The 17,608-nt window shown below is 36.6% G+C and overlaps 1 protein-coding gene across 2 annotated transcripts in view; it reads left to right on the top strand.

The window, feature by feature from the left end:
• The window catches only part of HBS1L (HBS1 like translational GTPase), a 96,308-nt gene that overhangs the window by 54,134 nt on the left and 24,566 nt on the right, over positions 1-17,608 (top strand). For both annotated transcript variants that reach the window (XM_006144339.3, XM_027770238.1), the window contains 5 exons: positions 2,009-2,117; positions 8,761-9,014; positions 9,460-9,625; positions 10,202-10,319; positions 14,879-15,025. In XM_006144339.3, the coding sequence (XP_006144401.1) occupies positions 2,009-2,117; positions 8,761-9,014; positions 9,460-9,625; positions 10,202-10,319; positions 14,879-15,025 (794 nt within the window). The remainder of the gene's footprint in view (positions 1-2,008; positions 2,118-8,760; positions 9,015-9,459; positions 9,626-10,201; positions 10,320-14,878; positions 15,026-17,608) is intronic.

The following is a 17,608-nucleotide window of genomic DNA, read 5'->3' as shown; positions in this document are numbered from 1 at the left end:
AAAAAATATCCAAATCCCTAGTATGTCCCAGTGTCATGAGTTGTGTTTAATCCAATAACTGGTTGTTTTCAGATGTTATCCTTTTACTTTCCCTCTACTCTCTCTTATTCCTCCCTCCCTTACTTAAGTCATTTTGGTGGCTGCCATTTCTTTAGAACAAACATTAGGGTCTTTGGTATGGTCTAAAGGTCATGCCTTGGCCTGTCCTCTTCTCCAGCTTCACTTAGCTTTCATTTCTTACAGCAGGGCCATTATCAGGTTATTCTCTGGAACACTCTTTTCTGATTAATTTCTATCCATTTTCTGTATCTTAACTGCAATTCTCACTTTCTTAGGGGAGCTCTTTAATTCATATGCCTTATAATCAATATTATAGCATTATATAGTTATTTATAATACTACTAACAGTTTTAATTTATTTATTTTTATTTTTTAAGAACTTTATTTGTTACTATTATTTTAAAACTTGCTATAGGGCAAGTGTGTTCACCAGAGAGAGACAGAGAGAGGGCAAGAGAAAGCAAGCTGTGAGTTCCAGGACTTGAACCAGGGTTGACCATGTTGGGAGTCTAGTGTCCTAACCACACCACCTGAAGGTCCCTATTTATTTGTTTATTTATAGAGACTTTTGCTACAGGGCCTGTGTGCTTGCCGGAGAGACAGAAACAGAGACAGAAAGTGAGAAAGCAAGAAATCACCTTTCCTCGGGGTGGGGTGGGGGGTGGCCACACTGCAATCCCTTCTCTGTTCTCCTCCTGGGATCTGGGTATGCATGTACATGAACCTGATGTGAGTTTTAAGCCATTAGGTCTGGGACTCAAACTGTGGTCAACTACATGGGAGTCCAGCAATGCAACCATTGTGCCATCTGCTGGTCCCGGTCCCTGTTTGTTTTTTTTACTCAGTGTTTTCCTCACTGGACTGTAAGCTCTCTTAGCACAAGTATTACATCTGCCCTTGCTCCTTTATATGAGGGGACTTCAAAAAGCTTATGGAAAAATAGAACTCAAGTATTTAAAAAAACTAAAATCCATAGATAAAAATAGCAAACGTATTGAGTGAATTCTCTACATTAATTTAACTTGACTTACTTTTTGTGTGTGGGGGGGGTCATGCATGCACATGTGTGTCCTGCATGTTTTTCAAGCTGCCAGGTCTGGAACTTGAACCTTGCAGTTGGCCATATGGGATCTAGTTGCCTTCACCACACCAGTGGCTGGCCTATCATTTTTAATTTTTTAAAGTAGTTTCTGTACATATATTTTCCAGTACAGTTTCCATAATTTTATGTGAACCCAATCATAATGATACTCTTTTTAAAAATTATAGATACTTTTTAAAAAATTCTCTGCATTATGTATATATAAAGATCAAATGCATGGAAGTCTGACTTTGATTCAGCTTATAATTTATCTTCCTCCTTGTTCTTATTTTTTTCTACATTGACCTCTCCATCTTTTTTGTGGGGAGGGTTCTCTCTTCATCTTTATATGTATCCTATATGTTAAAAAGCTTAGTGTTGGATGCAAGCAAAATACATGCAGTGGTTCTGCACAGTTCAGCTGATTCTCAACTTGTTCATCATTTTATCTCACAGGATTAAAAATAGTTTAGCCATCTGCTAACTGACCAGACAATTTTAGTATTGCGAGAGGGCGTGGTAGGAGAGGGAGGTCTAGGGTCTAGGTACAATGCCAGAGGAAGACTCAATGCTGAAACCGACTTGTGAGCTCTTAATACTGAAACTTAAAACAGTCAGTTCAAAATTAGGAAGAGATTTGGCCGAGGTTAAAGCAGAGTCCTGACAATAGGGGACTTCCCAGACAAGGATGATAGAAGAATTCCCTTCAGCACTTTAGTATCTCATTGCTTTTTTTTTTTTTTTTTAAGAAAAAAGATATGTGTGTAAAGATGTGAATTTTGTAAAAATAATCATAAGCTGTCATTTATATATCATACTTTTATAAATCAACTTTAATTAACCTTTTTTGTTTTCTTCTTTAATTAGGAAAATCAGTAGGTTCCCAGTCATCACGAAGTGAATCTGAAATTGTGCCAAAGGTTGCTAGAATGACTGTGTCTGGAAAGAAGCAAACTATGGGATTTGAAGTGCCTAGGTAAGATTTTTAAGCCCCTTTCCCACTTTTTTGAACTTAATATTGTTTCCTGGTACTCTTATAAGAAAGAGAATGTATTTTAAGTTTGCATAATAATATCATTAACATTGTATGTAAATGTTCTCAGTGTAACATAGTACAGAAAGAAGGAGATGAGAAATTAGGTTTGATTTCAGTCATACTTGCATGTATTACTTTATCTCACTGTCAATTTTATCACATTAATAATGTGTGGTTACTTTAAAAAAAACATGATTTTGTGCAATCTGGCCCTGTGAAATGCAGAATTCTTATACCACTAGGTGGCGGAAGTAAGCAGGGTTTGGAAAGTACTGTCAGTTGTAAATCACAGAATCACCAATTAGATTTTTTACTAACATATTTAAATTATTTTAGATTTTCATATTGAATAAAATGGGTTATTCTATAACAGTAAAGGCATATAAAATCAAACATACCTAAAATTTAAAATAACTAATGAAAAATGGTAGTCTGACATTAATAGCATTCCTTTGACAAAAACATTTCTTTCATGAGAGACACAGAGAGAGTGAAAGGTGCTCCCAGCTTGCTACCATGATCTTCCTACCATGATCCATCTGTAGTCTCAGCCAGCTTGGAACATAGGGACCCACACACATACTCACATGCTCAGGGAGGTCTCTGGCTGTAACCCAGGACTTCCCATGTGGGTACAGTGGTGTTACCACTGCGCTGCCACCTGGCCCCTCATTTCTTCTTATCACAATCTCTAGAATTCCTCCAGAAATTTTTATAAGCCAGGGAAGTGGGGATGCTTGAGGCTCAAAAGCACAGTTGGAAAACATTATTATTTATTTATTTTTTTTTTTAATATTTGCGAGAGGGTTTCATGAGCTCCCTGGAGAGGGAGAAGTGGGGAAGTGAGGAGGCAGCCCCTCCTACCCCCAGGGGAAGTGGTCATGCTCTTTTCCTCTACCTCTCCTTCCCTCCTTTCAGGATTTTGGGCACACATGCACATGCGACTGGTGTGTTTTTCAAGCTGCTGAGTCTGGGACTCCAACTGTGTACTTAGCCATGTTTGATTCAGCCACTTTAGCCACCATACCCCATGCTGGCCTGGAAACATTAGTTTTTAACCTATTTAAAATTTTTCAGTCATTCCTTAAATTCGTTACCTATAAATTATTTGTGTTTAAGACATGCTAGGTGTTTAGTATATATTAAGTTAATGACTGGATGATTGAAAGAGTTCATTTTTATCTCGAGTGACTTATTTCATTAAAAATTTTTGAATACCGATTCAGTCACAAAAAGCTTGCTGGATGTCTTTTTTTTTTTTTTTTTCTGTCTTAGTTTGGGTTGAATTGTCAGAATCATGACTACCCTTTTTGTCCTGTGTGTTGAGTACCATTTAATACTACTACTGGGTTATATTCATTGAGAAAGAGAAATATAAAGAATAGAATATAGGACCAGCAGGTGGCATGGTGGTTGAGGTACTAGACTCCCACATGGCTGAGTGTGGTTCAAGTCTTGGACCTGGCAGCTTACTTTCTCACTGTCCCCCTTGCTTTCTCTGTTTCTCTCTGATGATGATTGCATGTCCTATAACAAATTAAAATAGTAATAATAATAACAAATAAGTGTAAATAAAGTCTTCTTTTTAAAAAGAATATACAATTCTTTGTTTTAAAGATTTTATAATTTGAATGCAAAATATTTCAGAAGTCTAGAATATAATATGCAGGGGCTGACAGGTGGCGTGGTGGTTAAGGGGACTGGATTCCTACATGGCTGACTGCAGTTCAAGTCTCAGACCTGGTGGCTTGCTTTCTCACTTTCCCTCTCTCTCTCTCACTCTGTCCCTCTCTAGTCAAATTAAAAATAAATAAATAAAATAAAGTTAAATGAAAGAATATTTTTTAAAAAGGAAGTGATATGCAAACAAACCCAAGTTAATATACCATATTATAAATAAATTGTATATTTATCTAAATGAATAATGATAAAAGTAGTGGGTGATAAATAATTAAGATACAGAAATAAATAGTCAATAACAAGTAAATAGTTCTTGAAAACCTAGCACTGTATTTTACAAGTATAATACAGTCTCAGGCCTTCCAGAATTTTATAAGACTATATGCTTCATGAGTTCTGGGGTCATTAGTGTTCATCATGTGTTCTTTTCACAGAAAAATCATTTAAATATTTATTGATCAGAATTTAAATATTCAGGGAACCAGCAGTTAATGAAATGGCTATGTCGCTGGACTCCCACGTAGTTGACTGTAGTTCGCGTCCTGGACCCGGTGGCTTAAAACTCACGCCGGGCGTGTGTGCGTACGTGCCCAAGATCCCGAGAGGAGAATGGAGCAGAAGGGATTACAGTGTGGTCATACCCCCTGGGGGGTGATTTCTTGCTTTCTATCTCTATCTCTCTCTCTGTCTGTCTGGCGAGCGCACGTGCCCTATAGTGAAAACCTCTCCAAAAAAAAAAAGAAAAAAGAAAAGAAAAAAAAAAGAGAGAATTTAAATATTCATTGAGAGAACTAGCAGTTAGCATAATGGCTATGTCGCTGGACTCCCAGGTAGTCAACCGCGGTTAGAGTCCTGGACCCGGTGGCTTAAACTCATGCTGGGTGCCTGTGCATGCGTGCCCAAGATTATGAGAAGAGAATGGAGGAGAAGGGATTGCAGCATGGCCTTCCCCCCTGGGGAGTGATTTCTTGCTTTCAGTCTGCCTGCCTCTGTCTGTCTTTCTAGTGAGCACATGTGCCCTATAGCAAAAAACCTCTCCAAAAAAAAAAAAAAAAAAAAGAATTTAAATATTTATTCATCAGAAGACTTGGGAAAATATTTATTATTTTTAAAATATACTTGGAAATAGTGTAAAGGTTTCGGGAAAAAAACAAAACAAAACAAAAAACAGCCTGCCTGTCAACAGATTAATGTGGCAGTATGGAAAAAATTACCAGATTGTAAAAGGTCTATGGTTATAGATTTATATACTCGTAAGTGCTTAATACTATACTCAAGCCCAACAAGCTACTCTTTTAAAGGATGTTTTTGAGATTTATAATAGGGATAATACTTAGGCTATTCTGGTTTAGTCTCAAGAAAGAACCCAGGAACATAATGAAACACTTTGTATCAAGATTTCAGCATGGGGCCAGCAGGTGGCATGGTGGTTAAGGTGCTGGAATTCTCACATGGTCAACTGTGGTTCAAGTCCCAGGCCTGGCAGCTTGCTTTCTAACTCTTCCTCTCTCACTCTCTCTACCTTTCTTCAGCAAAATTTATGTGGAAAAAAAAAAAATGATAAATAAATAAATAAATAAATCTTTAAAAAAAGTTTCAGCAGCACACATTTCTACATAGTGTGATTCCCAATGATGTCTTACTGAAAAAAAGAGAATGCATTGCTTTGAAGGATAATGAATTGCTTTGTTTAAAAGAGCAAGCTTTTTCTTCACTAGTATTAGAGATAGTAAGTATCTCTCTAGAAAATGAATATAAGTAGAAATGGTTAGAACATTGCATATATTAGGTTGGAAAGTCATGATACATTTTTTTTTGTTTTTGTATGCAAAAGTGCTTCATGACTTTCTGACCACTCACTAGAACAGCTACTTTGTGTTCAACCTCTTAAATCTACACTGTTAGCTTTTAAGTATCTAACTCAAGATGAAAGATTAAACATCTAGACTGGTATATAATTATTTTGGAAAAGTAATTTAGGGGGGAAAAAGAGACTATTTTATATTAGGTAAGGTTACACAATTATACCAAAATTGCACCTGAAAAGTTTCCATCAGCTTATTCTTTTTATAATATTGTAGTTTGAATGTCCCTTCCAAAACTCATGTTGAAATTTTATTGCTGTTGTGATGGTACTAAGATGTGGGACCTCGCCCAGCTGCAGTTGTATATACTGGTGGATGCTGCTACTTGGCAGCACAAGGAAAACTGGGGCTTTATTCTTGACCCACCCTAAAAGCTGGACATGGTAGTGTTCACTGATATTCCCAGTGAGGTTGAGGGAGGAATGTTGCTATATAGTGAACCTCTGTCTTGAAAAATAAAAAAAGAAGAAGAAGAAAAGAGGTAGGACCCTTACAAGGTGATTAGATAATGAAGGCTCTGCCTTCATGTGTGGATTAATGGCATTATTGCTGAAATGGGTTAGTTATCATGGAAATTTGGATGCCATTTTCTCTGTTACTCTTGCATTCTTACCCATCTGCCAAGGGAAGAAAGACCCTTTCCAGATGCTAGCAATCATGCTCTTGGACTTGCCAGCCTCCAGAACTGTGAATCAGATAAACTTCTGTTATTGTTAATTTACCCAGTCTCAAGTGTTGTGTTATACCAGCACAAAACTAAGACACATGACAGTCACTAATTACAGTCCTGAATGCAGAATGCTCAATTTTGGACAATGTTTTAGAGATGTTCAATCTTACAACATTGCTTTTATTCATAGTATAAAGAAGTTTTTATTCCGTGCAGACTTACCTAGGATGCTTTTCTAATTACTTTGGTTACTTCTCCCTAACATTACAATTTTCATGTGTTAATCTGAAGTTTATCTAAGATTTACTTAATGAGAATATTATTCTGAAAGTGAGAGAAAAGTAAACTTCTCGTTTTATTTAATTGTATACTAAAGTCAGAGCTATGTTTTGAGAAATTTCTGCCCTAAGCAACCTCTCTAAAGACTGCCTGGATTGGTGGGTGAGTTAACCTTCAATTCTCTACCCATTTTGTCAGCTATGACCAGTTTGCTTTTATCTGTTTTCCAGATCAGATTTACTGTGAGCTTTCCTCTGAAGAAAAGATTTAGTAGCTAAAAAGAAACAAAAACAAAAGTGGAGCCACAGATTCTGTTTTCTTCTAGGCCTGATCAGAACCAGAGCCTATGTTACAGTTGTAGTATAGTCGTTTAATAGAAGAGTCTCATTGTAATTCATCTCTGAATGCAGTAAAACCATGTTTTAGTTTTAGAACTAGCTGTCGTCATTCAAATAAAGGTTTACAAAAGATAATGTAAGTTTGATTTTACTTAATTTAGCCTGTTACACTATCCTTTAAAAGTACAGGAACATGAGCCAGCACATAGCATGGTGGTTAAGCACTGGACTCCCACGAGGCCCATCACCACGATTTGCTGTGTGCATGTATATGTGTGTGCCCAGAATCCCATGAGGAGAATGGAGAAGAAGGGACTATGGACTGTAGCGTGACCATCCCTCCAGGGGTGATTTCTCACTTTCCCTCTCTGTCTCTCTCCCGGGAGCACACGACGCCCTATGCCAAAACCTAAAAAAGAATAAAAAAAAAATTACAAGAACGTTTCTTGTACACGTATTTTTCTTCCCTAGTAGTTCAGTATGAAGCTAATATATATAAGTAGTGCTAAAAAAATGAGCAGCTAAATTAATTCGTGGGGATTTGAAAAAAAAATGAGAATGGATATTAGGTTTTTAATAATGTTGCAATTCTAACTAATATGACTCTTCCTGAAGAATATGATAAAAGGTTAAATGTCAGGCATATAAAAATGCCCTGAGAGGGAAAACATAGTCAGTTTTTATTATTATTATTATAATGGGAAGGAAAAAAATAGATTACTTTTCTTACACATTTCCACTATACTGTAATCATAAATGATTATTATAAACTATTCTCTGTGTGTAACTATTCTCTGCAACTCCATATTGAATTGGATATAATTAACTTCATTTTTGACTTGAAATTTAACCTGCTCTTTGTCCTAGTTCTGTTTATCCACGGTTGTTACAAGAAAGGTGGTATTGCAGACTGGCTGATCAGGTCACATTCTTCATAGCCATCCTTGGGATAGCACTACTACCAGTTTCTATGGGAAGCAGTTAGAGAGTTAATGAAGAACTAAAACTGGTGTTTACTTTTGAGGACATCCTCATGACCAGGGAAGGATAAATTAAAGCGAGGTGGTTTTATTTCTACTTTATATACCTGAGTCCCTCAGATCATAAGCTTTTGGGAGTGTAGATAACTTTTTCATTTCTGTAGCCTCTTTTCTTCTCATCATCAGTGCCTCGTATATGTTGTAGTTTTTAGTAAATCAAGTGTTTGTTGAATTAATGAATTAAAGCCCTTTTGTCAAAAATATTCAAAAAATGTAGCATTTCAGAGATTGCCATTGTGATGGTATTACTCTATTTCTCCCTTAGGTTTTAAGTTTGAGCCAAAAATATCATAAGTTTATCCTGTCAGAAAGATGAGTTAGGACTAAAACTTCTTTTAATTCTCATTTATCTTTCAATGCATTTGGTATAATTTTTATAAAATATTCTTTATGCATACCATTTGTTCTGGTAGGATTGATTAAATGGCTAAAATATGAGTGAAGACTAAATTTCAGTTAGTGTATAGGGTATTTTCTTCTCATCTTTATTTTTGGTAGACTGTTTTTCTCCTGGAATCTTCCAAGTCTGAATTTGCATGGTTTGGCTTTAGCTGCTTATCATCTCCACCTTAGCAGACTCTAGCCACTTAGCCGACATTTTAATTTAGAGTGTAAAGGATTATGAACAGATAACTTCTTTGCCCTTTTGACATTGTAGGACTTCAGTCAAGTTGGTTTAAAACACTTTTTTTCCGTATCTGGTTTCTGTAGAGTAACAGCTGAAGAAAATGGTCATAGTTTCCACACACCTCAAAAAGGACCTCCTAGTGAAGATACAAGCGTTGGTTCTTCTGATGCTCTTGAGAAATCAGCTCTTGCAACCCACACCATTCAAGTACCAGAAGAGCAGAGTTCAGCACTAACACCAGTGAAAAAGTCTGGCAAGCTGAGGCAGCAAATAGATGTGAAAGCAGAACTGGAGAAGCGACAAGGAGGGAAGCAGCTCCTCAACTTAGTGGTCATTGGTAATGCCCTTTGTTCCTCTGCGTTGTCTGTCAAATCGGTTTCAGCCTGACAACTTCCTAGGGGCAGTGTGGAAACTTTGAGTTTCTGTGTAGGTGTAAAGCAAGGAGGTATTGCATCATAATGCTTTCTAGCCACTGTGAGTGAAATAATATCAAGGTACCAAGGAGGTTGGTAGATATGGTTGTGGAACTTTCATTTTGCAAACATTTTGAAAATGACATGTCTTGTTGACAGTCTTATTTCTAAAAATCAAGGAGGTTTTTATCCTCCCTAAAGAGACATGCTCTTCCCTCCCATTTAGATGTTTTAACTGTCACTTGTTAAAAATTAATATTTATTACTTGAAATACTGACATGAACTATTAAATTACACTTTCATACAATGGCTCATTGTGAACATTTGAAAAATGTACCTAGTATTAATCCTGAATCCATTTTCCTTAGGTCATGTTGATGCTGGGAAAAGTACTCTGATGGGCCATTTGCTTTATCTTCTGGGAAATGTAAACAAAAGGACGATGCATAAGTATGAACAAGAATCTAAAAAAGCTGGCAAAGCTTCATTTGCATATGCATGGGTCTTGGATGAGACAGGGGAAGAACGGGAAAGGTACTGTATTTCACCATTTTCAGTTTGAAATGATACCGTCTTTTAAAAATCAGTATATACTATGGGACCAGCAGTTAGCGTTATGACCATGTTGCTGGACTCCCATGTAGTCAACCGTGGTTCGAGTCCCGGGCTTGGTGGTTTAAACTCATGCTGGGTGCGTGTGTGTGCATGCCCAAGATCCCATGAGGAGAATGGAGGAGAAGGGATTATGGTGTGCCCATCCCCTCCGGAGAGTGATTTCTTGTTTTCTGTCTCTGTCTCTATCTTTCTGGCAAGCGCACGTGCCCTATAGCAAAAATCTCTCTCTCAAAAAAAAAAATCAGTATGTACTGTATATTGAATATATGAAACGTGAAACACTATAGAGAAATAGTATAGCCATATAGATATAACTTGATTACAGCAGAAATCCCAGCTCCAATTTATAGATTTACTATTCAAAAATAATGGCCAACATAATAAAATTTCCATTATTATTTAAGAATTTAGATATTCATTTAGTTTATTATTAATTTAATCTGTAACTCTGATTAAATGTGTAGTGCATTCTAACTCTTCTATGTTTTGTTTAAGGGGAGTAACAATGGATGTTGGTATGACAAAGTTTGAAACTACAACCAAAATTATTACATTAATGGATGCTCCAGGCCATAAGGATTTCATTCCAAATATGATTACAGGGGCAGCCCAGGTACCAGATATTTTCTTAACTGTATTATACTGATTGTACATAAAATTTCCTGATGCTAAGGTTATAATTCTAGGATTTTTGCTTTTTTTTAAAGAGAGATTTTTGCTATAGGACACATGTGCTCTCCAGAGAGACAGAGACAGAGAGACAGAAAGTGAGAAATCACTCCCCGGAGTGATAGCCATGCTGCAGTCCCTTCTCCGCCATTTTTCTCTCTGGACTTTGGGCATGTACACATGCCCGACGTGAGTTTTAAGCTGCCAGGGCCGGGACTTGAACTGTGATTGCCTACATGGGAGTCCATAATGTAATCTGCTGGTCCCTTTAGCTTTTAAAATATTTTAAAATTAGGAGTTTCAACTATTAGAAAGATTGAAAATTTAGAGAAATACTGTATTTTCATGATCTCTTTATAAGAATTTCTTTTATTAATAAGTTGGAGTGAATACTTTTAGACCTGTCTTATTACTCTATATTCAAGTCCTGAATCTTTTTTTTCTTTTTCTTTTTTAATAGTTTTTGCCACAGGGCACTTGTACCCACTGGAGAGAGACAGAGATATCCAGAGAGAGGAATAATGAGAAATCATCCCCCAGGGGGATGACCATGCCACATTCCCTCCGCCTCCCTTCTTCTCTCAGGATTTTTGGCATGCGCACACATGCCCCTGGCATGATTTTCTTAGTTCTTTTCTCTCTTTAAGAATTATTTAATATTATTAGTTTTTTGGGGGTTTTTTTGTATAGAGAATTTTGCTATAGGGCACATGTGCTTACCAGAGAGACAGAGAGAGAAAGCGAAAAATCACTCCCCAGGGAGGATGGCCAGGCTGTTGCATCCTCTTCTCTTCCATTCTCTTCTCAGAATTTTGGGCACATACACACACATGCCTGGTGTGAATTTAAGCCTCTGGGTCTGAGACCTGAACTACAGTTGACTACATGGGAGCCCAGTGATGTAACCATTATGCCATCTGCTGGTCTAAATTGTTAGTTTTATTTTTAATTTGCTATAGGGCACATGTGTTCACCAGACAAAGACAGACAGAGAAAGTAAGAAAGCAAGCCACCAGGTCCTGGACTTAAGCCACAGTTGGCCATGTGGAAGTCCAGCACCTCAACCCCCATACCACCTGCTGGCCCCAAGTCCTATACCTTTTTAAAGAGTTAACGATAGTTTATACTGAACTAATGAGGTTTGGGGTCTTACCCCTAGTGTTTTATTTACTTTCTTTATTGGATTAAAGAATAATTGTAATTTGTAAACATATGATTCGTAATTAGGATACTGAAAAAAACCATAGTGATATAGCTTTAAATTAAACAATGAAAATAACACTGCACATACAGACCATTGATTTCTTTCATAATGAGTAAGTATTGGACAACCAGAAAAGGTAAAAATTAGGCTCTGTCCTGTAAAATGTGTGAGTTAAAGCAATTTACCATTATCTTTTTCACTCAGTGACTGCTTACTGAATGCCTGTTATGTACCAAGCAGTGTAGTGTGGGGATATGACTACAAATCATGTTTTGATATTTTAATGGGAAAGAAACAACAGAACACATATTTACAATGAAACGCTTTTTAATTCTAGAACCTTTGAGTCCAGATGATTTAGTCCAAACTTCTTATGGAATTGGGATAAGAAAGGATTGTAGAGATTATCTAATTGAATTCTGTTATATAAGAAAGAAAGAAATAGAGTAAAAGATATTAAGTAATTTACCCAGTAAGCAAAATGCTAGATTTGGGGGGACATAAAGAAGCACACAGGGCATGCTCAAGGAAATCACAGGATAGAAAGATAGGACATGTGAAGATGTAAAGGTTAATGTAAGAAGAATAATGCACAGTACACATTATGAGGAGAAATTGCTTTATATACTGCTTGATCATAAAAGGTTTTTTTTGAAAATGTGTAGGAATTTGAGGTCCCAAAGGCAACAGCTAGTGTGTGGAAAGAATATTAATAGAGAAAAATCACCCAGCAATTTTTTGGAAATGGTAGTAGGAAAAAGATTAGTTTGAATACTTATGGCCCATAGGTGAATTTCAGATTTTTAACTTAAGAAGGTGAATACAATTTTATTGTTATTAGCAAAACCTGGTCAGAAGAGATTTGCATTTATTCAGTCTAGGATTTGCAAACTCAGGGCTGAGTGCTTTATATTTACCCCACAGTGTTGCTCTGAAGTAAATTGATAACCCAGAGAGATTAGACCACTTGCCTGAGGTGTGAGGCTTGTTAGTTACTACAAGTATAAGTGAAAGAGCCATTTTTCAAATTGATTGCTCCAGGTTGTACTCTTTAATGAACAGTGGTTGATTGAAAGAACTGGATCTTATTGAAAAAATTAGTTTTCAGTGTTATAAATCGTGGAGGATTAGAACTGAATAGTGCATTGAATAGTAGAAGTAGAGTGAAAGGAGTATTTGGGTAAGATTAAAAGTAAAAAAAACCCAATAGTGTAAATGTCCCTAGCAGACAAAGCATATAGATGCTACTACTTCCAATTAAAATTATAAAGTTCTTTTAAGATCAAAATATCTTGGGACCAGCAGATGGTGGAATGGTAACATTGCTGGACTCCCATGTGGCCAACCGTTGTTCAAGTCCCAAACCTGGCAGCTTGAAACTCATGCTGGGCATATGTGTGTGCCTGGCCAAAATCCGAGAGAAGACGGGATTGCAGCGTGGCCATCCCCCCGGGGTGGGGGGGATTTCTCGCTCTTTTTCTCTCAGTTTCTGTCTCACTGGGGAGTACACGTGCCCTGTAGCAAAAATTTCTTGAAAAAAAAATAAGAGCAAAGAATCTGATAGATTCTTGACTTCTTTTATAATTTAATTTCTCATTTGCCAAGAGATCATGTATGTGAAATTCTTTAAAAGCTGAGCAGCACGAACATAATGTGTCATTATGGAAGCAACAAGGCAAAAGATACATGTGGACTCTGTTCTGAAAAAGGCCAGAGAACTTAAAGATGTAGATGGACTATAAAAAGCACCTTGTGAGAAAGCTGTGGTCATGTAATAATCTGAGACAGTCTTTAAAGAGGAATGTCATTTAATCATTGTGTCCTGGATTACAGGAAAGCAGGTACCTGCTTGAATTGTGTGATACATTTCTTGTTTGCAGCTATGCATATAAGACAAAACTGTTAAAGAAAAAATGAAAGTGTTCTTTAAAGATTATCCTGACAATGCGTGAAATAATTGAAAAGAGTAAAAATAGAGGAACATTTATGGCTGCACCAACTGTTTATTGTGAATTTTTAAAGGCTGAATTTACCAGATGAAAATAGAATCACCTAAAGACACATCAACAGAAGACTAGTGGGAACCTATAAAGCTAGTTTCAATAGGCTAACATGAAAAATGAGCTAAGCTGAGGTTGGCCTTTTCTTTGTTCTTTTGTATGTGATTTGATTATACAAGGAGAAATGTCTCTGAATCCAGTTGACAAAATGGTCCACAGACGTTAGAAAACTTTGCTGTACAAGGTTGTTTTTCAATAGCTGTAGGAGGACAAATCTGCCATGTTTTCATCATTATAAACAATACTCTGATGAGTATCTTTGTAGATCTATAATTGTTTCTTTAGTATAAATTCCTAGAGGTGGACCTGATGGAAAGTAAAATATAGATAAGCCTCAGAGTCTTTACCTGTTGTGAAAATGCCCTCAAGTCCCATCAGCAGTGTGTGAGAATGCCCACCTCACTACATCCTTGCCTACTGTAATAATTATGTCATTTAAATCTTTAACCAGGTTATTTGTGAAAGTAGGGGCGGAGTTGATACAGTTTTACTTTCCTTTTGGTTTCTACTGTTTGAATTTTTTCATATTTATTGGCCATTTATATTTCCTCAGCAAATTGCTTGATTATATCCTTAACTAGTTTTCTAGGGAGCAATGTCTTTTTTTGGTTGTTGTTGTTTATAATGACTATATTAAAATTATAACTTTACCTTACATGTTGTAAATGCTTGTCTCTGTTTACTTGTGTTTTAATTTTGTTTGTTTTTTTCCCTCTTTGCTTAGGTATTTTTGTTGTTATATAATCAAATATGAACTTTTTAAAAATCTTTTATGTCATTTTTGGTATTTTTGGTATCATGCTAGTCCATGCTATTATGTGTCTTTTACTTTTTATTTTATGACTATTTTAAAGTTTCAAAGAGTAAGAGAGAGAGAGAGAGAGAGAGAGCCATCTCTTACAGCAGGTGCTGCAACCCACTTCCTATCCCAAGTCTTAGCTGGGTCAGACCACAGGCATACTCAGGGAATTCCCCGGATGCAAATCTAGGACTTTTCCCATGTAGGTCCAGTTATGTTACTGCTATGCTACCAACCAGGCCCATATATTTAATTAAAAAAAAATTAATCCATCTGTGGAATTCTTTTGTTTGATTTATTAAATACTTTGTTGTTTGGTGTAAGGTTGGGATCAGGTTGGGGTCTGCATTAAAATCTGACCAACACAATTAATTGAATAATTTATCCTTTGTATTAAAATGCTCTGACATTTCAGTTTTGATTATTTTTTTCTTCCTTAGGCAGATGTAGCTGTTTTAGTTGTAGATGCCAGCAGGGGAGAGTTTGAAGCTGGATTTGAGACCGGGGGACAGACACGAGAACATGGCCTCCTGGTCCGTTCTCTTGGAGTGACACAGCTTGCAGTTGCAGTCAACAAAATGGATCAGGTATTTAAGGGTTTTGTGAGAACTAATTTTAGATGCTAATTAAGATATCCTGTTTATAGATGACATCAGATGTGACTAGTGGTGACTAGTGTTCATTTTATTATTCAAGGTGCTGTATTTTAAAAAATAAATATACTATCTGATGTTTATTTTAGTAAGTGAGATACGGGCAATTTTAAGCAAAATGTCTTCCTATTTTCAAAATAAATTTTTAAAACAAAAATGGTTTTTAATTATAAGATACACACTTATTGTAGAATGAAGGTATAAAAAGTAGGAATAACCTGTATTTCCTATTTATTTTCCCCCCAAAAAAACTTACACTTTACTTTATACATCTCTACCCTATTTACTTTTGTAAATGAGGACCTTTTTCTTTATAACAGTGGCTTATAGTGTTTATAATCTGCTTTTTGAAAAAAATAATGATATGCTTTTTGAAAAAAATGATAATATCCTGTCCTTGTGCATATGTCAAGTAATTAATAATTCTTGGAGAAAGAGGTGTTTTTATGGGTTTACTCTAATCACTTTTCTTTCCTTTTTTTTTTTTTTTTTTTTTAAGATTTCTGTTATAGCGTGCATGTGCTTGCCAGAGAGAGGGAAAAGTGAGAAATCACCCTCCCCTCTCCTCTAATACCCCCCACCCCCCTGGGAGGGATGGCCATGCCACATTCCCTCCTCCTCTTGTGATTTTAGGCATACATGTACATGCACTCTGTGGTTTTCAAGCCACCAGGGCCAGGACTCAAACAACAGTCTTGCCCATGTGGGATCCAGTGCACCACCTGCTGGTCTCTTATTCTAGTCAATTTTAAATATATAATGTTTTCAATCAGTCTGTTTTTGAACATTTCCATTTGTATGTTTGTGCCTGTGTATGTGTGTGTGTATATTCAGAAATGATTTGTTTTGTGGAAATGTCTTAGCCTAAGGGTATATACATTTTAAGATTTGCTGAACATGATGAAAATGACTTTGAGAAAGTTCTCATTATTTACTCTCATCTAATTATTTATTCTAATTAGTTTACTCTAGTTATTGGCACATAATGGCATATTCACTTCCCAAACTCTCATCAGCACTGTTGCTATTTGGTTTAGTATACAAAATATGATTTTTTAAAAAGTTTATTTATTTTATTTTTCTCCAGGAGCAAGAGAGAGAGTGAGTGAGAGTGCACACCCCCACAGGGTTCTGATGCCACAGTTCACCTCCAGCCCATTAATTTTGAATCATGGGCACACACACACCTGTTGTGTTCAGAGAGGTCTCTGAATATGAACCCAGAGCCTTCCCATGTGGGTTACCCTTGCAGAGTAACATGTTTTACTACTGCACCACTGCCTGGTCCACTGAATAGTTTCTTTTTTTAAATTTCATTCTTTGGTGAATGTTAATAATATTTGAACATATTTTATATATCAGCTACTTGCTTACTTGTTTTGGGAAAATTTAATATAATTTTATTATTTTTGGAACTGCATTTTCCTTTCTTTTTTGTCATAGGGCATATGTGGTTGCTGGAGAGAGAGAGACAGATAGAGAGAGAGGGAAAGTGAGAACTCACCCCCCAGGGGAGGTGGTCACACTGCAGTCCCTCCTTTCTGTTCTCCTCTTGGGGTTTAGGGCACTCATGCACACACTCATAGAGTGATTTTTAAGCTACAAGGTCTGGGACTTGAATTGTGGTTGGTCATGTGGAAGTCAAGTGAATTAACCACAAAACCACCTACTGGCCCTAGAACTGTATTTTTCTATTTATCAATATATAAGCATGCTTTAATTATTAATGACATTATTTCTTTATCCTCTTCTTTGGATGTTTTTCCTGATTTGTTATTTTAATTTTGTTTATGGTGTATTTTGGATATACATGCACATTTTTAAATATTTTCTTTATACTTAGATATTTTCTTGCCCTCGGGTCAAATAAATATTCACCTATATTTTCCATTAGTTCTCTTTTTTGGTCTTATCATTGCCTATACTTTTTATTTTTTTCCCAGCATTTTAGTATTAAAGTCTTCAATGTAAAGAAAATTATAAAGAATTAACGTCCTAAAAAAAGAGTTAATGTCCATCTTATGTCCACTGCTTTAGAGTCTACTACTTGGCTGATCATGTTGATTTTGTTTTTTTTAGAGAGAGGTTTTTGCTATAGGGTATGTGCACTCATTGGAAAGACAGAGAGAAACATAGACAAAAAGTGGAAATCACCTCCTGGGGGAATGGGTGATAGCCACACTGCAATCCCTTCTCCTTCGTTCTCCTCTCGGGATTTGGGACAAGCATGCACATGCACCTGGAGTGAGTTTTAAGCTGCTGGGTCCAGGATTTGAACTGTGGTCGACTACATGGGAGTCCAGCAATGTAACCATTATGCCATCTGCTGGTCTCTGTTTTGGGATTTTTAGACAGGGTCTCTCACCATGTCAAGATCCTCTTGTCCTAACCTTCAGGTGCAAGTAGAGGTGCCACTATTCCCAGTTCCTTTTTTTTTTGTCTGGGTCTCACTGTGTTGCCCAGGCCAGCGTTGAGCTTATGATCCTCCTTCCTCAGCCCCCAAGTTGCATGCTGCTG

The sequence above is a fragment of the Tupaia chinensis genome, unplaced genomic scaffold, assembly GCF_000334495.1.
Source record: "Tupaia chinensis unplaced genomic scaffold, TupChi_1.0 Scaffold000117_2, whole genome shotgun sequence".
Classification (NCBI taxonomy): Eukaryota; Metazoa; Chordata; class Mammalia; order Scandentia; family Tupaiidae; genus Tupaia; species Tupaia belangeri.
The sequence above is the reverse complement of the archived record's forward strand: the minus strand, read 5'-3'. Positions and strand labels throughout refer to the sequence as shown.